At 37.0% G+C, this 23,426-nt stretch overlaps 1 protein-coding gene across 1 annotated transcript in view; it reads left to right on the top strand.

The window, feature by feature from the left end:
• The first annotated feature begins 5,741 nt into the window (after positions 1-5,741).
• The window catches only part of LOC103104550 (gasdermin-C-like), a 28,624-nt gene continuing 10,939 nt past the window's right edge, over positions 5,742-23,426 (top strand). Inside the window, exons 1-2 of the mRNA XM_056821031.1 lie at positions 5,742-6,018; positions 20,369-20,590. Of these exons, the coding sequence (XP_056677009.1) occupies positions 5,742-6,018; positions 20,369-20,590 (499 nt within the window). The remainder of the gene's footprint in view (positions 6,019-20,368; positions 20,591-23,426) is intronic.

The raw sequence follows: 23,426 nt of genomic DNA, 5'->3' as shown, positions 1-23,426 counted from the left end.
CTAGCAAGAACCACATGATTATCTCAATAGACACAGAAAAAGCATTTGATAAAATACAACACCCATTCCTATTAAAAACACTAGAAAGCATACGAATAGAAGTGTCATTCCTAAAAATAATAAACAGTATATATCTAAAACCATCAGCTAATATCATCTGCAATGGGGATAAACTAGATGCATTCCCAATAAGATCAGGAGTGAAACAAGGATGCCCATTATCACCTCTACTATTTGACATTGTACTAGAAACACTAGCAGTAGCAATTAGAGAAGATAAAGGAATTGAAGGCATCAAAATAGGCAAGGAGGAGACCAAGTTATCACTCTTTGTGGATGACATGATGGTCTACATAAAGAATCCTAGAGATTCAACCAAAAAGCTAATTGAAATAATCAACAACTTTAGCAAAGTTGCAGGATACAAAATAAACCCACATAAATCATCAGCTTTTCTATATATCTCCAACACAGCTCAGCAGCAAGAACTAGAAAGAGAAATCCCATTCAAAATCACCTTAGACAAAATAAAATACCTAGGAATCTACCTCCTAAGACAAACACAGGAACTATATGAACACAACTACAAAACACTCGCCACACAACTAAAACTAGACTTGAGCAAATGGAAAAACATTAACTGCTCATGGATAGGACGAACCAATATAATAAAAATTACCATCCTACCCAAACTTATTTACCTATTTAGTGCCATACCTATTGAACTACCAAAATACTTCTTCACTGATTTAGAAAAAACCATAACAAAGTTCATTTGGAAGAACAAAAGATCAAGGATATCCAGGGAAATAATGAAAAAAAAAACACATATGATGGTGGCCTTGCAGTCCCTGACCTTAAACTATATTACAAAGAAGCAGTCATCAAAACAATTTGGTACTGGCTAAGAAACAGAAAGGAAGATCAGTGAAATAGACTGGGGGAAAGCAACCTCAGCAAGACAGTATACGATACACCCAAAGATCCCAGCTTTTGGGACAAAAATCCACTATTCGATAAAAACTGCTGGGAAAATTGGAAGACAGTGTGGGAGAGACTAGGAATAGATCAACACCTCACACCCTACACCAAGATAAATTCAAAATGGGTGAGTGACTTAAACATAAAGAAGGAAACCATAAGTAAATTGGGTAAACACAGAATAGTATACATGTCAGACCTTTGGGAGGGGAAAGACTTTAAAACCAAGCAAGACATAGAAAGAATCACAAAATGTAAAATAAATAATTTTGACTACATCAAACTAAAAAGCTTTTGTACAAACAAAACCAATGTAACTAAAATCAGAAGGGAAACAACAAATTGGGAAAAAATCTTCATAGAAACCTCTGACAAAGGTTTAATTACTCATATTTATAAAGAGCTAAATCAATTGTACAAAAAATCAAGCCATTCTCCAATTAATAAATGGGCAAGGGACATGGATAGGCAGCTCTCAGATAAAGAAATCAAAACTATTAACAAGCACATGAAGAAGTGTTCTAAATCTCTTATAATCAGAAAGATGCAAATCAAAACAACTCTGAGGTATCACCTCACACCTAGCAGATTGGCTAACATAACAGCAAAGGAAAGTAATGAATGCTGGAGGGGATGTGGCAAAGTAGGGACATTAATTCATTGATGGTGGAGTTGTGAACTGATCCAACTATTCTGGAGGGCAATTTGGAACTATGCCCAAAGGGTGACAAAAGAATATCTACCCTTTGATCCAGCCATAGCACTGCTGGGTCTGTACCCCAAAGAGATAATGGACAAAAAGACTTGTACAAAAATATTCATAGCTGCGCTCTTTGTGGTGGCCAAAAACTGGAAAACGAGGGGATGCCCATCAATTGGGGAATGGCTGAACAAATTGTGGTATATGTTGGTGATGGAATACTATTGTGCTAAAAGGAATAATAAAGTGGAGGAGTTCCATGGAGACTGGAACAACCTCCAGGAAGTGATGAGAGGAGCAGAACCAGGAGAGCAGAAGCAAGAGGAGCAGAACCAGGAGAACATTGTACACAGAGACTAATACACTGTGTTATTATCGAACGTAATGGACTTATCCATTAGTGGCAGTGTAATGTCCCTGAACAATTTGCAGGGATCTAGGAGAAAAAAACACCATTCATAAGCAAAGGATAAACTATGGGAGTGGAAACACCAAGGAAAAGCAACTGCCTGAGTACAGCGGTTGAGGGGACATGACAGAGGAGAGACTCTAAATGAACACTCTAATGCAAATATTATCAACAAAGCAATGGGTTCAAATCAAGAAAACATGTAATGCCCAGTGGATTTACGCGTCGGCTATGGGGATTGGGGGGAGGAAAAAAAATGATCTATGTCTTTAACGAATAATGCTTGGAAATGATCAAATAAAATATATTTTTAAAAAAATACAACACCCATTCCTATTAAAAACACTAGAAAGCATAGGAATAGAAGGGTCGTTCCTAAAAATAATAAACAGTATATATCTAAAACCACCAGCTAACATCATCTACAATGGGGATAAACTAGATGCATTCCCAATAAGATCAGGAGTGAAACAAGGATGCCCATTATCACCTCTGTTATTTGGCATTGTACTAGAAACACTAGCAGTGGCAATTAGAGAAGAAAAAGAAATTGAAGGCATCAAAATAGGCAAGGAGGAGACTAAGCTATCGCTCTTTGCAGATGATATGATGGTCTACTTAAAGAATCCTAGAGAATCAACCAAAAAGCTAGTCGAAATAATCAACAACTTTAGCAAAATTGTAGGTTACAAAATAAACCCACATAAGTCATCAGCATTTCTATATATTTCCAACACAGCTCAGTGGCAAGAATTAGAAAGAGGAATCCCATTCATTATCACCTTAGACAAAATAAAATACTTAGGAATCGATCTGCTGAGACAAGCACAGGAATTATATGAACACAACTACAAAACACTCTCCACGCAAATAAAACTAGATTTGAACAATTGGAAAAATATTAACTGTTCTTGGGTAGGACAAGCCAATATAATAAAAATGACCATCCTACCCAAGATTATTTATCTAATTAGTGCTATGCCCATTGAATTTCCAAAAAAAGTTTTTACTAACTTAGAATAAATCATAACAAAGTTCATTTGGAAGAAAAAAGAGTCAAGGATATCCAGGGAAATAATGGAAAAAAAATACAAAGGAAGGTGGCCATGCAGTCCCAGATATCAAACTCTATTATAAAGCAGTAGTCATCAAAAAAAAATTGGTACTGGCTAAGAGACAGAAAGAAGTATCAGTGGAATAGGCTTGGGGTAAGTGACCCCAGTAAGACAGTATACGACAAACCCAAAGACACCAGCTTTGGGGACAAAAACCCACTATTTGACAAAAACTGCTGGGAAAACTAGAAGACAGTGTGGGAGAGATTAGGTTTGGATCAACACCTCACACCCTACACCAAGATAAACTCAGAATGGGTGAATGACTTGAACATAAAGAAGGAAACTATAAGTAAATTATGTGATCACAGAATAATATACATGTCAGACCTGTGGGAAGAGAAAGACCTCAAAACCAAGCCAGACATAGAAAGAGTCACAAAATGTAAAATAAACAATTTTTATTACATCAAATTGAAAAGGTTTTGTACAAACAAAACCAATTTAACCAAAATTAGAAGGGAAGCAACAAATTGGGAAAAAATCTTCATAACAAAAAACTCTGACAAATGTCTAATTACTCAAATTTATAAAGAGCTGAATCAATTGTACCAAAAATGAAGCAATTCTCCAATTGATAAATGGGCAAGGGACATGAACAGGCAGTTTTCATCCAAAGAAATCAATACTATTAATAAACACATGAAAAAGTGCTCTAAATCTCTTATAATCAGAGAGATGCAAATCAAAACAACTCTGAGGTATCACCTCATACCTAGCAGATTGGCTAATATGACAGCAAAGGAAAGTAATGAATGCTGGAGGGGATGTGGCAAAGTCGGGACATTAATTCATTGCTGGTGGAGTTGTGAACTGATCCAACCATTCTGTAGGGCACTTTGGAACTATACCCAAAGGGTAATAAAAGAATACCCTATGATCCAGCCATAGCACTGCTGGGCTTGTACCCCAAAGAGATAATAAGGAAAAAGACTTGTACAAGAATATTCATAGCTGCTCTCTTTGTGGTGGCCAAAAATTGGAAAATGAGGGGATACCCTTCAATTGGGAATGACTGAACAACTTGTGGTATATGTTGGTGATGGAATACTATTGTGTTCAAAGGAATAATAAAGTGGAGGAATTCCATGGCGACTGGAACCACCTCCAGGAAGTGATGCAAAGCGAAAGGAGCAGAACCAGGAAAACATTGTACACAGAGACTGACACACTGTGGTACAAGAGAATGTAATGGACTTCTCCATTAGTGTCAATACAAGGTCCCTGAACATTCTGCAGGGATCCAGGAGAAAAAAACACTACCCACAAGCAAAGGACAAACAGTGGGAGTAAAACCATTGAAGAGAAGCAACTGCTTGACTACAGGGGTGGAAGGGACAGGAATAAGGAGAGACTCTAAATGAACACCCTAATACAAATACCAACAACATGGAAATGTGATTGAAGCAAGGACACATGTGATACACAGTGGAATGGTGCGTTGGCTAAGGGAGTGGAGGGGGTAGGGGAGGAAGACAAGAAAAGGATCTTTGTTTCCAAGGAATACTGTTTGAAAATAAACAAATAAAACAATGTTTAAATTTTGAAAAAAAAAAGAAGAAAAAGAAAATGAGGCAGAAATTGAGAAAATAACATCTCACATAGTAAATGAGATGAGAGACTTTGAAATGAGTTGTATAGTAAACACACAGGAAAAGTCTGTAAAGGAAATAAAATCACTCCTAGAGAACTTTTTCCAGTGTAGAGTGGATAATGGGATTGAATTATGCAAAAGAAAAAGTAAGAGAGTCACAAGAACTCAAGAAGTTAGTGACTGATACAGAGACCCATAATTTCAATACCCTAAAAGTTACTGTTGATAAAGATAAGGCTCTAAAAACATTCACAGATGAAGTCCCACCAAGCTTCATTAATTCTCCCAAGAGCTTTATGACAGAGATATGCTTAGAAATAACATCTAGTTTTAATCGAGAAGCTGCTAGTACTTTCCATCCAGCAATGAGTGTTCTAGATAAGGGAAAACTAACTAAAAATGAAGCTGAAATTACTTTTGGACAAAATAATTATCATATTCAAAGTAGTAGAGGTGACATTTCAGTTACATTTGAATATGGGGATGGAATGGCAGGCTTAGTAACAACCCAGGATTCAGTTAGTGCAGCATTCTGTGGGGCAAAGGGGTATCTGGCCAAAGCAACAGCGGTGGTTTCGGTTCATGTTCCATTGTAGTTGAGAATACAACCTATAATGTAGACTTCATTAGGAATGGATCTAAGAAAGAATTAACTGAGTTACATATGCACCTGGCAGAGAGTAGCAAGGACATGAACAATGAGTCAGTAGTTATGAACACCTTAGCTACTAAGCCAGAGACAGATATATGTTGTAGGAGGCACAACATGTTGTGGGACAGAATACAAACACACATCCTAATAATGACCCACGGGGAAATGTAGATGCACCAAACTTATTCCCAGAAGTAAATAATAACTTAGAGGGAAAGATTCCTATCTCTACACAGTCAACAGACAAGGGAAATAAACATAAACCTCAGACTAGTGGTAGAGTAGGATCTATGGTTATTGACATTGTAGAAGATCTGCAGGAAGAAGCTAACCCCATACAGTCAAGTTTGCCAGTTCAAGATGTAAATCTAAAGCTTAGTGATGACAACCTTCATGAAACTGATTTGAGTAACACAGAAGCTGGTGACAAAGGCTTAGATCAAACTGCAAAGCCAGAGTTACCAACATCTGACAAGAGTTTACATGGCATTGAGCAAAATCCAAATAGTATAGTGATTGGATTCAGTGATTCAGATTCCGACACTGAATCTGAAGGGATACCAGAAGGTGTGGTTATAATGAATGAAGATGATGTAGAACAAATGCCTTATCAGTATTATAAGCTTTATGAAGAGGTAGATGAAGAAGGGAATTTGTGGGACACAAGTGAAAAGATAGACTACCTAGATCCAGTGCAAACAAACACTTACCAAGACTCTGAGGAGGAATTATTCTTTGGGCACAGAACGAGTTGTCTACCATTAGAAGAAATTTATGAAAGCTTACGGGTTGATAATGAAGATAACAAGTTGAATTACATAGCTTGTGCAGATACAGATTTTGAATGGGATGGAGAATATCAAGAAACATATTAAGAACTGGAGGAGGAGATATAGATATACAGTTTCACTTCTATTATCTAACTTCAAACATATGGCCAGTACCATTCAAGTTGTAACAGTGAAACCAAGATTGGATTCCAGATTGGAGTTCCATAGGGTAACATTCTATACAAATCATTATATGAATGAAGACTAGTCTTTTTGTAGCATAGAGAATAAGTTATTCCAGCAAGAGAAGAACAAGTAATTCAACAGCAAGTACACTCTTAAACTTGTAGCAATATTTCATCTTCAATGAGTCGTACATGTCAACATCCCATATATATGGGATGTTCACATATATATATATGTATATATATACATATATATATAGGCATGCACATCCTACATAGCAAAGTAAGATATTTCATGGATTGGGTAAGTATACAATAGGCATAGCTGCATGACAACAAAGACACACTGATGAAAATTTCTGTGTAAAATTCAAACATAAAGTAATTTCTTTTCTGCATGAGTTGGCACAGAAATCTACACAAATGTACATATATAAATTTGCATAGATCCTATGTACACATGTAATTACTAAATTAACTAATAAGCTAACTTTTAGAGTAAGTTTATTAATATTCTAACTACTAATGATAATGATAGCCTTTTGAATTTGTTTAAGGCTTAGGAAGAAAAGACAGAAGTTCTGAAGTATAGAAGATATATTGCATTATGATTAAAGGTTAGCATTTGTTAGTGATAGGACATTTTTTCTTAGTGACTAAGTAGACATTAGGATAAGATATTTGCATGTCCAATATGTTATTGAAATTGTTGAGATGATTTGGAAATTGTTACTTGCTTTGTTATGGAAAACTTTGTTTATGTAATTCCCCTACCTAAACCATTTTCCTAGCTTAGCATTTAGATAGATAGAACAGCTAAGGTGAGTTTAGGATTTTGTTATTGGGGGGGGGGGGCGGGTAAGAGTATATTTCAGATAGCAAAGGGTTAATAGATAGATAGATAGATGAAATTATTGTTAAGTTAAGTATCATTGAAAAATGCAAGTTCCATTTTTTTTTCTAATAAAAGGGGAGGTTGTGGTAGAGATATGAAGAGAGAGAGGTTTTGCAGGACAAGACAAGATGCAAGAACCAAGGCTGGGAACCTGTCTGTCAATCAAGAAGGTTTTAAACTGAATGTTCCTAGGAGGAGAGGCAGTTGAGCCTTATTGAAGGGGAAGAGGCTGAGATCTGATCCCGGTTAGCTTCTGTCTATGGGTGAAGGACCCTTCTAGGGCTGGCTTGGTTTTGGGCCTCTCTGACCAAGGGAGAAATCTCTGCTCTCTCAAATTTGACTGACCAAGAGTGGGAGGAAAGCCAGGCTGAAGGAGAGACTTTTCTTGGTGGCTGACTGAGGGGGAAGAAGCCCTGAACTAATTTTGTTAGTTCTGTTCCTGGCTGAAGGACCCTTGGGGGCGGGGGGAGGTTCTGGAGTTAAGCTGAGAGACCTTGATTGCTTTGTGAAGAAGAAAGAAGATTTTAAACAGTTGTCCTCCATCCATCTCTCTAACTGTCTTAGAGTCAGAGTTGTGAATGGACTATTTTTCCAAACCCTCAAATTCTCCCTCATTATAGATTAGGAACACCCTCATCCCTCTTTCCTCAGTTTCCCATCCTGTTTCCCAATAAACCCCCTGACTTCAAAAAGGAAAAGAAGAGTATCTTTATAGTTCACTCAGGGGGGAGGGAAGAAGCCAAAGGCTTCGAGAAGAACTGGGAGGTGAGGGGGGCAGGGAAGAGAGGGTGAAGGAGGGAGGGAGTGAAAGGGAGGAGGAACTTAGGAAATATTGATCCACTAGCCACCAAATAGAGATCAGTAGGCAGACCCCAGAGCATTCCCCTTTAGCAGTATCCCTGGGGCAGCATTCCCCCGTAACAGCATCTCTGTAGGAAGTGTCCCATACCAGCAGCTGATCTCTAGCCAAGTCAGAGTACATTCCAGTTGGCAACAATAAGAAATAGTCACAACAGATTTAGACTTCTATTTCAATGGGACCTGATCATCAGAATGGGCATGCTGTGCATTCATGCTCTGAGTTCAAGAAGACATGTTTACCCCATGAATTGGAGTGGAAGGAATTCATCCTATTACTACTATTCAGTGTTGTTATTGTTGTTGTTATTTGTTCTTTGTTTTTGAAGAGAACTAATGATATCACTGAGTGATGTCTTGGCTTACTCATGAATTGTATTTAAGTGAGGCAGGTTAATAAATGCTTGTTTCCTTCATTATCTGAAAAATCTTTAGCCTCACTCTTCCAGAGTCATTGAAGTCCAGTGGCAAGATTAGAGTCAAAACAACTGGTGATGGCCTATAAACATCCTCAATGTCTGACAAAACTGTAAGTCCTCTTCTAAGAGCCTGTTTTACCTACTTTGGTGGCCATTGGAATAAATAATTATCATTCACCTATTCCACTGGGGAAGCCTCCATATGCATGGAGAAGATAAGATATCCTCATGACTCATCAACAATTTTGAGTCCTCTTGGTTTCCCACAACATGGTTTAATCCATCTGTTAAAATAGTTATACCATGGTTACTCCACCATCTGCATCTCTGATTGGCCAGCCTTAACTTCAGTCCAGGTCTGAGTCCTGATCTCCCCACACATCATCTGTCACAGAGAGACTTTTGCCACCTCCTTCCAGAAGTCAGGACTCCAGGTTTCCATAGGACACTTTAGTCAAATGACTTACTGGCATCCTGACTTAATATATATGCATTTCACATACTGGTAAGAACTAGTCATTTCCTTCTCATTTGAGAATCTTTCTCAGACACTCCCTGAAGTCCTCCATTCAGACAGGACTTTGTCTTCCCCATTCCTTAATTATGGACCCCTTAGGAATGGCTTTACTTTCCAATCTACCTCAGGTAGAAAATGGGAAAAGGCCTTACTTCTCATAGAGTCACAGTCTCCTTACCAACCAATATTCATTGCCTGAAATGATTTAGATCCGTGATTTTCTCTCCAACTATCTTTTCTCTCAAAACAATTGGCCACTGGTTCTCTATTGCTTGGTCAAATATGGAGACACATATGTCAGGGAAAATTTTACTTTCTTAGAAATGTATATATGTATGTGTATATGCCAGCCATTAAATAGTTTCTTTCTCTTTCTGTCTCTCTCCTTCTGTCTCTTTCTCCTCTCCTCTGCCTGTAATTGTCTTTTTCTTTCATGTTGGTATAAAAAAATTAAACCTTCATGCCTCTCCCCAAAGAAAGTTTCATTATGAAAATTCAATGACGAAGATACTTTTTTCCCTTTTCTGGGCTTTAACTTACAATGTGAACAACAGGTGGACTTCTTGTACCTACTTGTGCATTCTGTTTGTCTCTGTTATTACTCTCATGTTTGTTTTTTAAAAAACAGTTACTGATCAAGTGGCCTTTCCGGTGGCAAAAGAAACACTCCATAGTTTCTCTTTGCACCTGTAACTTGGTATCTTTTGAGAAGAAGTTGTGTAAGTCCCATTTTAGATAGTAAATGAGATGAAAGCCTTTGAAATGAGTTGTACAGTAACTAAACAGGAAAAGCCTGTAAAGGAAATAAAATCATTCCTAGAGAACTTTTTTGCAGTGTAGAGTGGATAATGGGATTGAATTATGCAAGAGAAAAAGAAAGAAAAAGTCACAAGAACTCAAACAAAAGTTTGTGACTGATACAGAGACACATAATTTCAATTCCCTAAAGGTTGCTGTTGCTAAAGACGACAATGCTTTAAAAACATTCACAGATGAACTCCCACCAAACTCAGTTGTTTCTGCAAATAGCTTTATGGCAGAGGTACTCTTAGAAAAGTCATCTGATTTGAAACCAAAAGCTAAAACTTTCCATCCAGCATTGAGTGATTTAATTGAGAAAAAATTAACTGGAAATGAAGCTAAAATTACTTTTGAAGAATTTAATCATATTCAAAGTAATGGAGGTGACATATCAGTTAAATTTGAATCTGGGGATGGAATGGCAGGCTTAATAACAATCAAGGATTCAGTTAGTGCCAACGTTCTAAATGGCAAAGGGGTGTCTGGCCAAAGTAACAGTCATGGTTTAGATTCATGTTCCACTGAAGACTTCATTGGGGATGAATCAAATCAAGAAGAATTAACTGGGTTACATATGCACCTAGAAGAGGATAGCAAGGATATAGACAGTGGGTCATTAGTTATGAACACCTTGGCTACTAAACCAGAAACAGATACATGTTGTTGTGGGGGGCAACATGAAGATGCCCATCCTATTACTGATGGTGCAGGGGGAAATGCAGAAGTACAAACCTTATTCCCAGAAGACAGTAATAAAATAGAGGGAAAGATTCCTATCTCTACACAGTCAAGTGAGAATGGAGTTAAATATAAACCTCAGACTAGTGGTAGAATAGGATCTGTGATTATTAACAATGGAGAAGATCTAGAAGAAGAAGCTAACCCCACACCATCAAGTTTATCAATTCAAAATGAAAACCAAAAGCTTAGTAGTAAGACACATCCAGAAACTGATTTGAGTAACACAGAAGCTGGTGACAAAGGCTTAGATCAAACTACAAAGCCAGAGTTACCAACATCTGACAAGAGTTTAAAGGGGATTGTAAAAAATCCAAATAGCATAGTGATTGCATCTAGTGAGTCAGATTTAGACACTGAATCTGAAGGGATACCAGAAGGTGTAATAATAATGTCTGAAGATGATGTAGAACAAATGCCTTATCAGTTTTATAAGCTTTATGAAGAGGTAGATGAAGAAGGGGAGGTGTGGGACACAAGTGAAAAGATAGAATACCTAGAACCAGTGCAACAAACTCTTACCATGACACTGAGAAGGAGTTATTCTTTGGGCACAGAATTAGTTGTATACCATTAGAAAAAATTTATTCAAGCTTAGGGGTTGACAATGAAAATAATTTTATAGATAAGTTGAATTACATGACTTATGTGGATACAGATTCGGAATGGGAAGGATAATATTAAGAAACATGTGGATAAATGGAGGGGGGGACACAGATACACAGTTTAACTTCTATTCTCTAACTCCAAACACATGACAAGTACCATTCAAGCCGTAACAGTGAAACCAAGATTAGTTGGAGTTCCATAGGGTAACATTTTACACTAAACCTTATGTGAATGAAAACTAGTCTTGGGATAGCAGAGGAAATAAGTTATTCCAGCAAAAGAAGAACAAGTAATTCAACAAGAACACTCCTAAACTTGTAGTAAAGTTCAAACTCATAGCTAGGACAGACACATACATCTAGAGTGCTAGAGAAGCATGGATTCACATTGGTTGAATCTGTCATGACAAGACTTTAACAGCAAGATATAGTTGAGAACTGGAAGAAAAAAAAAAGGTTATCCATATCTCTCAACCTTCATCCTATAACAGTCTATACCGGGGAAAGGAAGGAAGAGAGGGTATACCATGAAGATATTATCTCATAATTTCAGTTACCTCACTTGTCATCGGTAATGATACATATACAGATGACATCTGAGAAAAAGTCCTGGTCATGAACTGCAACACAGATACCCCAAGGAGAAGAAATCAATAAGCCTTGTGAATGAAAGCCTACTGAAAGCACTGGAGAATACTAGCCACCAGAATACAGAGAGAGTGCCGCACAAGTTAAAATAATGAAAGGATAGCAGTTCCTACAGAAAATGCAGCCAATTATAAAAAAAAAAGAAAAATTAGAAGCCACAAAAAAGCCTCAATATGATATATAAAAATCATCTCTGCATGTCACAATAACAAATAAGAAAGAAACAAGATACAGAACTAAAGTAACCATAAGATAGATTTTTAGTGAAAGGTGAAACAACATGATTTAGCAAACTTGAAAATTCTAATCTTATGCATAATGCTCACACCCATCCATGTAAAACACCTATACACCTTACCTCCAAGCATGAAGAAATATAAATGCAAAAGCTTACCTCCATACATGAAGAAAACACATGTTCAGCATACTTGCATGCCTGAAGAATGATTGATAATTTCTGACATATATGCAAGAAGATTTTATCCTACTTCCATGCAAAAGTAATTTTTCATTCTTACTCACACACACACATGTTAAAACCTAACTTGCACACATTTTCGTGGTTTGTTCGTGTTCCAGGTTCCTGATTGTGGTAGTGGATCCTGATTTGAAGAACCCAAGTCTTCAATAAAGTAACAGAAGACTGAAGAGTGATGTGCTGACCAGAGAGCAAGGAAGAGGTTCTACAAGCAACATGTATGGACATGGAAGGACTTTTGGAACTTTGAAATCTTGAAACTTTTGATCATGGACATATGTAAGAATGTGTTGTACATGTGAACATCACATATATGTTTATGCACACACATCCTACATAGCAAAGTAAGATATTCATGGATTGGGCAAGTATATAATGTGAATAGGCATAACAAAGAGACACACTGATCAGATTTCTGTGGGAAATTCAAACAGCTAAAGATTTTTCTTTTTTCCTTGAGTTTGCACAGAAATCTACAAGAATATACCTATATCAAATTGTATAGTTACTATGTACACGTGTAAGTACTAATATCTAACATGCTAACTTTATTAAAGTAAGTCATTAATATTCTAACTACTAACATTAGTGATAGTCTAGTGTATTTGTTTAAGGCATAAGAAAGTAGAGACATAGTAGTTCTGAAGTATAGAAGTTAGATTTCATTATGATTGTTGGTTAACATTTGTTAGTGATAGGAAATTTTCTTAGTGATTATATAGACAGTAGGACATAAGATAATAGCATGTATTAAATGTTAATGAAATTATTGCATTAATTTGACAATTGTTATTTAATTTGTTATGATGTAAAAAAATTTTTCTCATGTAAATCCCTCACCTAAACCATTTTCCTATCCCACTCTTAGCTTAGCATTTAGATAGATAGAATAGCTAAGATGAGTTAGGATTTTGTTGTGTTGGGGAGGGTAAGGGTATATTTATAATAGAACAAAGTTAAGATAGATAGATAACAGTATTGTTGAGGTAAATATCATTGAAAAATGCAAGTCGCATTTTTTCCTAATAAAAGGGGGGATTGTGGAAGAGGCTGAGAGAAAGGTTTTGAAGGGCAAGCCAAGATGCAAGAGAGTAAGTTGGGGACCTGTCTTGTCAATCAAGATGAAGATTCTAAAACAGAATGTTCCCAGGAGGAGTGGCAGTTGAGGGGATGAGGGGGAGGTGCCTGGAGTGTCTCACTCCCTCTCTGGCAGTTGAGGCTGGCAGTTAAGGCTGGCTGAAGACCCTGATTGTGCTGGCTTCTTTTGGGTGGGCTTTCTGATCAAGGGGAGACCCCTGTGCTCTCTGATATTTTGACTGACCAAGAGTTGGGGTGTATTTTAATTTAAAATCTAAGAATTTTCAAATTTTGAATTTTTTGTTTGAGATTGTATTTTTATAAAAATCCAAGAATTTTGATTTTTTGTTTAAGATTGCACTTTTATAAAAATTCAAGATTTTGATTTTGTTCAAGAAAAGATCTTCAAGAAAGAAGCTTGAAACTTTTATATCCAGAGAATGAACTGTTGCAGAAAGATGCCGGAAAGCCTACACTTCATCAAGAAGATCAAGAGTGAACTTTGGATATGATTGATTGAACTGAACTTTGATTGAACATTTATTGTAAATGTACACATTTATGCCAAAAGGGACTGCCCCTAATTTGGCTTTCTGTCAATGCGCCTAGCAAAACATTGGTTTTGCTTTCTTTTCTTTTCTATTTCCTCCCTCACTATTCTAATTCCTCTTAGAAATTTGAATATCATGTATATCTATAGTTAGAAGTGCATTTAGGATTACAAATTGATTATGTTAAATGATCAATGGGGAGACTAGTATCCCAATGATCATGGGGGGGGATGGTAAATCTTGAAATTTCTCACACCTGTGAATATTAAAAATTTCCACATTGAGGAATCCTCCATTGGAACAAATTCCCTACTGGGAAACATTCCCCATTTTGATGTGAGAACTTGCCAGGATCAGAAATGGGAGGACCTCTACTCCACCCGTACTTAAGACTGCTTTAGGGGAGAAAAATCCTTGCTATGGGAGGACCTCTACTCCACCCGTACTTAAGACTGCTTTAGGGGAGAAAACTCCTTGCTAAACAATGAAAGTACTTGGACCCATGCTTAGAATAAGGCAAGGAGTTCTTTGAGCCATGAGTGTTTTTTAGAATTGATACAATGAGATGCTAGCTACCTAAAAGGGTCAGGCAAGTTTTCTTTTAATGAGATTAGTTGACTCAGCTGTGTTTTCACTGGTTCAGACTTACTGAGGAGATTAGTCGACTTAGCAGGAATTCAGATGGGCAGTCCTTTGGAAAGCATCTACAGTGATTGTTAGATGTAAGGACTTAGGGGAGTTGACATAAGAGAAAAACCCCTATATAAGAAAAAGCAGAATGTCTTGAGAAAAAAAAAATCCTTTTGGGGGATCTCTGATGAGGATCGCTTGGGAAGAATCTCTTGAGAGAGGCTCTGGAGAAGGGAAGCTCTTGAAGGACAATCTCTAAGGAGGTCTCGCTGGAGCTCCTCTGAGGGGACTCTGTCCCTCTGGAGGCTCTGGAGAGAGGCCCTTTGGAACAGTCTCTGGCTGGAAGGCTCTTTAAGGAGGACTCTGGCTGGAACTCTCTCTAGTGAAGTCAGCTGAGATGGAGCTGGCCTGGTGTCACTAGAATCCTTACTTAGACAGACCTTGTGGTGAGTGTTAAAAGACTGACTGACTGATCTCTCTCTCTTAAGACTCAGGTCTAGGCCATGTTGGCTTAAGGCCCTTCATACTTATTTCCTTTTTCTCTCTTTCTCTCTTTTCTTTAATTCCACATTTGTATTAATTAAAATCTCTATAAAACCCAGTTGACTTGGGTATTTGAATAATTGGGAATATTTCCCTGGCGACCACCTTATATTTGATTTAAAAACCAAGACACTGTAGTGAAACATATTTTCTGTGGGCAAATTTACTCACCCTCTCTTATATCTATCACAATTTATATCTTCCACCATTTTAACTCACTACAGTTTACATCACTCTTTTAACTGTTACAGTTTAAGGCCTTCAACCATTTTAAATCTAACAGGGGCTTTCTGATCACAGAGAGAGGAGAAGAAGGAGAAACTTGGCTTTTGAGTTGGTTGTCTCTCTCTGAGAGTTTAAGCTGGCCAGGAGAAACTGAGAGATGTTGATGGTGTTGTAAAAGAATAAAGAAGATCTTAGCTGTTGTCCTCCATTTATCTAACTGTTCCTCTTCTTACCTTTGTTACTGGAATATTTCCATAACCCCCTAAAATTCCCCTTATAGATTAGGGAAACCATCATCCTACTTTCCTCAGTTTCCCATTCTATAATTCCAATAAACCCCCATTTGAAAAAGGAAAAGAAAAGATCTTTATAGTTCACTTAGGGGGGAGGGAAGAGGCCAAAGGCTTCAAAAAGAATTGGGAGGTGAAGGGGGGCAGGGTCCAGAGGGGATAAGACTCCTTCATGTCTTCTAACTTAGTGGAGGAGGGGCTTAGATCTGCACTTGGTGATTGCTGATCTGTAACCTCAAGGAACTGCTTTCTCCTAGCTCCTTGAATAAAGCCACTTGAAAATATCTAACTAAGAGTAAAATGATGTAATGGGCAATGAATATAAGGAAAGATGGAGAGCTGGGATGAGGGAAACTGGGTCCCTGATTCCTAACCTTGGAGGTCCTTGGTTCTGGCAGCTGCAAAGCTAAATCCAGAATTTCACTCCTCTTCCCTCTATCTCCCACTCCTAATTTAGTACCAGTAGAGCCAAGGAATAAACAAGGCAAGTGCAATAGGCAAAGGGAGGTTCTGGCCCTCTCTGGCCAAGAGGTCTAGACCCTCACCGGTCTGAGGGGATTTGACTCTCTAGTTAGAAGTTGTCCAAAATACTATAATGGTTAAATACTCTTCAGGAGAAATCCTGGAGTTGGACACTTGGAAATCTTTGGTCAGGCTCTTGGAAAATCTCTGGTAAAACGAGTTGCTTCTGCTCACCTTCATATCTCCACACCAAAAGCCCTGAGTTCCTCTCAGAGCTCCCCCAGGTTAATCTTCTTCTCCCATGATCCTCTGTTACCAATGGTCTCTGGCTCTCAATCACCTCTTCTTTCAATGTTCCATCTTTTCCTTTGCAACCTGTCCTAACAATTTAGTAAAGATTCTTTGTAGGGATTGAGTGGATGGATTTCTTTTGGAGATCAGTATTCCCCTAGTTTAGGGGTTGATGTTAGGCTTAAATGATAGAATGCTCTGAAGAAATGAATGAAAAAAAAACACTTCTGATAGGATGAATAAAATTATTCTGTATTGTAGTCCTTTCTGGACTACTGGAGGTGTGATGTCCTTGGCATGTTCCTTCTCAGACAACATCTCATTATCATTGATATATTGTTAGATGTATAGAAATCAATGCAATAGTAAAGAAGAGGGAAGAATCAAAGTGGAATCAAATAATAAGTCCCAGGATGAGAAGAAGTGCTGAAAGTTATCCTGTTAATGGTCATAGCCTGAGGTTAACTACGTGGTAAACATTGGTGCAGTGGATCATTAAAAGTTACTCTGTAGATAAAGGTTTACTAGTAATATAAAAACATAAGCTTGAATTATGGCTATGGTTAATTCTAGAATTGTGAGAAGGAATAGGATGGTGAAGGTAAACCATCATATTATCTACAAAAAGAAATAAAAATGAGTTCATTTTTTAGGAAAATTTATGAATTCAATTAGAATTGCTCCAAAATGGAAAATTCCTAACATTTGGCCAGTAATTGGACTCTCTCTAATTAATTTCTGAATTCTTTATGGTTGAAGCATACATCAGTTTATTGAAATGTTTGGATTATAAAACAGTAGATGACACCATAGCTTTTCCACATAGATAGGAACTGGAAAGGAAAACTGGAAAAAGGGCAAACTTTTTCTATATACTTCTCTCATTTTTTGCTCTGTTGGAACACTGGTAACACCATCTCAGGTCTTGTTTTCCATGACATCTATAGAGTCAATGACTCTCCTCAGTGTGTCTTCCCTGTCTTATCTTCATCCTTTCTCTACTTGCCTTAAACTGTCAGTACTTTCTTCAGAGAAGTAGTGGGTTGGAAAGGAGGAAAAAGAGAATAAGAGAAAAGGGAAAAAAGGAGCAGAGTGAGGGGAGGAGAGATGCAATGTAAATCTGTCTCTTCTTTATAGAGGTTATATATGGCATATAAAATTGCATATGCAGATTAATATATGTTAGAGTAGCATAAGTATTTACTTGATATCTACCCCTAACCTAGATTGACAGTTGGTTTTTTCCAAAGTTGAATTTTTCTCTTCTATTTTTTCCTTTATTTACAAAGGAATATTCTATCATGAAGGGGAAATAGAATACATTGAAAAATGAAATTTACATAAAAGCACCATATTCCAATGACATTTTAAATAAATATTTGATTAAAAAAACAAGTTGGTGATAATAGAGAGGTCAAATGACAAAGTCCATGATCACCCAATGCGGTTTTGCTATTCTTGCAGTACTAGATAAACTGGTTATATTGACACATAGAGGAGGTTATAAAAAGATGTTCTTCTTTATTCTACTTCACATTACTTTTCCAGAGATATCCGTGGCATCTGGCAACTTCTCTTCAGGCAAGGGGCTTGGATCCCTGGGACCTTCACATAAGATCTCATCCTATCTATAGACTCAGTTTCCAGGTAAATAAAATGGTAACAACTGGACCTTAGGGGTTGGAATATAGTGAGAGAAGCAGAGGAGATTCAAGCACTGGGCTCCAAACCAGTCCATAAGATCTCTTTCTAGTAAGAGATCTAGATCAAGTAAAGACCCAATTATGCATTACCTGATATTGTGTAAAGCAAAGTCTCTAAAATAGAGTAAATTGCATGTGATAGTCAAGGGATGAGAGATTTAACTTTTGTTGGATTACAAAGAATTGGGATCTGTTCAAAGCATTTGAATGAGTAATAGTGCTGAGTCCCACCAAAGACTGACTCTCTCTCTCTCTCTCTCTCTCTCTCTCTCTCTCTCTCTCTCTCTCTCTCTCTCTCTCTCTCTCTCTCTCTCTTTATTGTGAATTCAATGGAACCCTGATAATTACAATTCTCAGTATTCTCAACTGAAACTCACTCTCCTAGGTCTTAGCCTGCAGTCTTTCTGAGTTCAATAGCTAGAGCATCTGACTCTCTTCTCACAACTTTCTCCTACCTTTCTTCCAAGTATTATTGGATCCCCCTTATGAGGTTTCCTCATATCCATCCTTTCTCTCACTCCATTTACTTCTCCACATTCCTCTAGTTCATCAAATCTTAACAAGCTGCAGAGATTCTTACCCATTTTTGGCACTGGCTGTCACTTCCTGACATGGCTGATTTGGGGTTCTTTTAAGCAAAGCAGGGATATAGTAATTGTCTTCACAGGTTAGAGAGCCTGTCACAGAGAAGAGGGATTAAGCTGGTTTTGCTTGGCCTCAAAAGGGAGAATCAGGAGCAATGAGTGGAAGGTATAAGTAAATAAGTATGAAGAAGATAAGGCAGATATGGGAAAATCTTACTAAAATTAGATCAAAATGACCATAAAATGGGCAATTTGAGACATGATAATAATAATTCTGCCACAAATAATAGTAATGGCTAGCATTTATATAGTCCTTCAAGATTTGCAAAGTAGCAGGTAGCTAGGTATGTCAGTGTATTGAAAGCCAGACCTAGAGACAGGAGGTCCCAGGTTTAAATCTGGCCTCAGACAACTGTGAGAGCCAGTCACTTGACCCCAATTGCCTAGCCCTTATCACTCTTCTGCCTTGGAACCAATACAGAGTATTGATTCCAAGATGGAAGGTAAGGTTAAAAAAAAAAAGATTTGCAAAGTACTTTATAAATATCTCATTTGACCCTCACAACAACCCTAAGAGGTACATTTTTCTATTATTATCACCATTTTATATGAGGAAACTGAAGCAGAGATTAAGTGACAATTAGATAAGTGAGGTTAAATTCACAGCTGTAGAATTTATTTTGTTTGATAAACTTTCCCTAAGTTTCCCATCATTGGAAAGCTTCAAGGAGGAGCTGAATGACAATTTTTCAGGAGTGTTGTGTAAGGGTTTCCCATTTAGTGGGTTAGACTAGACAACCCCCAAGATCCCTTTTATGAGCTTTATTATAAGGCAAGTCATACAAAGTCAATAAGACCACAGACAAACCCAGTTTGGTATGAGACCCTGAGCATTGGCAATAACTTGATTTTTATGATGTGAGAAGAAAAAGTTAGAGAGGGTTCAGGAAATGTCATCAAAAGAATAAAGAACAGGAATTTCAGCTGAAAATAAACAGGAACAAATGATGGGTGTAACAAGGGGTTTTTCAAAAGGTGAAGAAAGGAGAGATTTGTAATTTTTTCACTATGTGGGAAGATTGAGGTGTGTCTAACACTAGAGTAAATCTAATATTGAATTGGATAAGAGTTTGTCTCCATCATGCTGTTGTTTGTTTTGAAAGTGAGTTTTCACACTTCATAGACAAGAGGATTTTGAGTATTGGTGGGGCAAGGATATTTCATTCTTAATTGAGAATAGTAGTATGTGGTTAGGGATGAAAGAACAAGAGTAGAGAAAGAGAGGGCAGTTCCCAGTGATACAAACAAATGTCAAAGGCTAAAAATTTCTGATGACTATTTTATATGTATATGTATTTTATTCCTAATTCTATAAGTATATTATCTTCTTAGATGAGTATTTTATGGTTAATTTACAATTCATCCTAAATTTTAAAGTTGAATTAACTTTACTATAATAATAGCTGACTATTTACTACAAAATCAGAACAATCAACAGTTTCAAAACAATAATCAAACTTATCAATCAATAATAGTTCCTAATTAATAATCAAATTTATCAAGGGAAAAGACACCAGAAATGAGAGGATCTATACAATCATCTAATCTTGCCATTTGACTTTTCCTCATCTACTCTCTTCCTAGAGAATATGTCCTCCATCTTTGAACGTGATGCCAAGAAGCTAGTCAAAGAACTGGGGAAGGGGGATCTCATACCTGTCCAGAGTCTTCTCAACTCTACTCGTTTCCGCCCCTTCTGCCTGATTCGGAAGAAGGAAAAAAAATTTCCCTGGTTCTTTGAACCTACCTTTTTGCATACATATTTCTCCCTCATGGACATCTTGGAGCCAAGTTCCCCAGTCCCAGGTAAGCAGGTTTGAGGTAAATGAGCAAATGAGTTAGGGTAAACCATTGGAAGAATCTTGAAAAGAGGTAAGCACACTGGACAGTAAACTCAAGGGACATTCCCAAACATATTCATGAACATCTTCTATACAATATGTCAACAAGCATTTATTTATCACCTACTTGGTAGCTGCACTAAAAAATTCACTGGAGATAAGACTAAATCAAACCATTCCCACCTTCAAGTGTTTACATTCTACTTAGGGAAATACATTCTGCAATGAGATCTAGGTGAAGAAACACTGACTTTGGAGTCAGAAGATCTTGGTTAGAAAACCATCTTTTCTATTTATTTTCTATATGACTCTGGACAAGTCACTTCATTTCTCTAGACTTCTGTTTCTCCTTATTTCTGAAATCAGTTCCATCATTCATTTCACTTAGGATGAGTTTCATTCTCTGTAAAGGATTAAAGTTAAAATAACCCCAACAAAAAATTCTCTTCATTCTCTTTTTCTCTTTTCCCGCTTCTCCAGTCATCTTCTATCAATCCATCACTCTGAAGAGTCTCTTAAAACTGACCCTTAAAATTTTTACTTCTGCTTATTTCATTTGGCTCTTAAAGCTATGGCAGCCGTAGCAATAGCTTGTGTAGGAAGCTTTTGAAATAAGATTCCATAAAAGAATCAAAAACTTGAAAGTCAAAAGATCCTTAGAGATAAGCCAGTACAATATTTTCATGATATAAAGGAGGAAACTGACACCTCAGGAGGTTAAATAATTTATTCATGGTCACCTAGGTTAAATGGTACAGCAAGAATTTGAAATAAATCACTTAAATCCCAATCCCACACTCTTTCCACTGGTACATGTCCTCTCTCCAACGAGCTTTTTTTTTTTTTTACCACACATTTTCACACTTAGGATCCATAAAAAAAAAAAATTAAAGCTCAACATAATTTTTAAATTTTTGCCATTCAACCCTGCCGTTTTACAGATGAGCAAATTGCGGTCCTGAGAGTTAATTTATCTTACTGATAGTTCATACAGTAACAAAAGGAGGACTCAAATCCAGATATTCTAACTAAATATTGTCACTGTGGCTTCAGATCCTAAAATATGTGTGTGTGTATAAATAAAATATCCACACATTAAAACTAAAAGAATAAATATACACATAGATACATACAAACTACATAAATATATGTCAAGGTTAAATTCAATTGCCACTAAATAATACTCTATGAGGTCTTCTTTTCAGTTTATTTTTATGTACAAATATTCTCTTCCCATCTAAATGGTGAACTCTTTGATTAAATATTAATTCCTCTAGTAGGGACTCTATAAATGCTTACTGAATTTACCTGAACATACACATTCCGTCACATTCCATCCCCAGAGATTCTTTTTAATTTCATAGAGATTTCCTAACTAGGAATAGAGACTATCATAGAAACAAAGTGAGAGTTACTTCTTCGTGGACAGAAAGTATGTTGCATAGTTCTTTCATGTTCCCAGGATACCTAGTTCTATGCAAGATACATAGTAGATGTTTAATAAATACTAGTCCAATTCACAAATTCATTTAAAAATATTAACTACCAATTATGGACAAGACACAATAATTGCTGTTGCATTCGCTCCTCTCAGACCCTCATCACCTCTCACTTGAACTAACACAATAGGCTCCTATTGTTCTCCATGATTACCCTTTCACACTCACACAAACACACACACACATTCACACTCACACTCATACTCACACACATACTATAGGCTCCAGCAGATCCATCTTTTCCACAATATCAAATATAAATTCTACTGTTAACATTTAAACACATTCTTAAACTGATCCCTGACTATCTTTTCCATCCTCTGACACATCATTCCCTCTTTCTTCTTTACTCAGATTTGTATCCTCAGCCCTTAGTAGAGAATAGAAAGTGCTGAATAAATGATTCTTTTCTTCCGTCCTTCCCTCCATGTCCTTTACAGCCCAGCCATTGGGCCTCTATGCTTCTCACACACCATTCTCCATCTCTCCCCCAGATCACACACTTGAGTTATAGATGTCCCTCAGAGTTTTTCTTTTCTTCTCCCTCTTTTCTTCTCTCTCTATCACACATTTGTTGCTCTCATTAGCTCCGATGACCTACCATTTCCAAGTTTCTTATAATAATGAAATCTAATAATATTTAACATGTATAGACCTATAAATAAAGTTATGATGGCTAGCATTGATAGACACTGCTAACTTAGATTTTACAATTATTCTCTCCCTCATAACAATCCACAGAAGTAAGTGCTGTTATGATTCTCATTTTACAGATGAGCAAACTAAGACTAAGAAATGAAGTGACTTCCTCAGTGTCGCATAGCTAATAAGTGTGAGAACTTTAGATTACAACCCTAAATTTTCCTTACAAGTGTCTGCAACCAAATTTTATCTCAGGTCTTCCTGACTCCAGGCCTCCTGCTCTTTGATAGGTGACAATCCTCAAGTCTACCTATCCTCACTCATAAGCTCTGTTGACCTTTAATCTGTACAATAGACATCTTAAACTCAACATATCAAAAACTTAATTTATCTTTTCTCCTAAATCCTCGCTATATCCCATCTTTATTATTACTGTAGAGGACAAAACCAGCCTCACAGCCTTTCAGGCTCAAAACCTAGGAGTTGACCTGGGCTCCTCATTATTTCTCACCCCCATATCCAATAGGTTTCCAAGGCCTATTTATATGACCTTTGGAACATCTCCCAAATATGTCCCTTTCTCTACTATTACCCTGACATCACTCTGGTTTAGGCTTTCATCACTTCATGCTAAACAATTGCAATAAACTAATTCCTTCC

The sequence above is a fragment of the Monodelphis domestica genome, chromosome 3 (genome assembly GCF_027887165.1).
Source record: "Monodelphis domestica isolate mMonDom1 chromosome 3, mMonDom1.pri, whole genome shotgun sequence".
Taxonomy (NCBI): Eukaryota; Metazoa; Chordata; class Mammalia; order Didelphimorphia; family Didelphidae; genus Monodelphis; species Monodelphis domestica.
The sequence above is the reverse complement of the archived record's forward strand: the minus strand, read 5'-3'. Positions and strand labels throughout refer to the sequence as shown.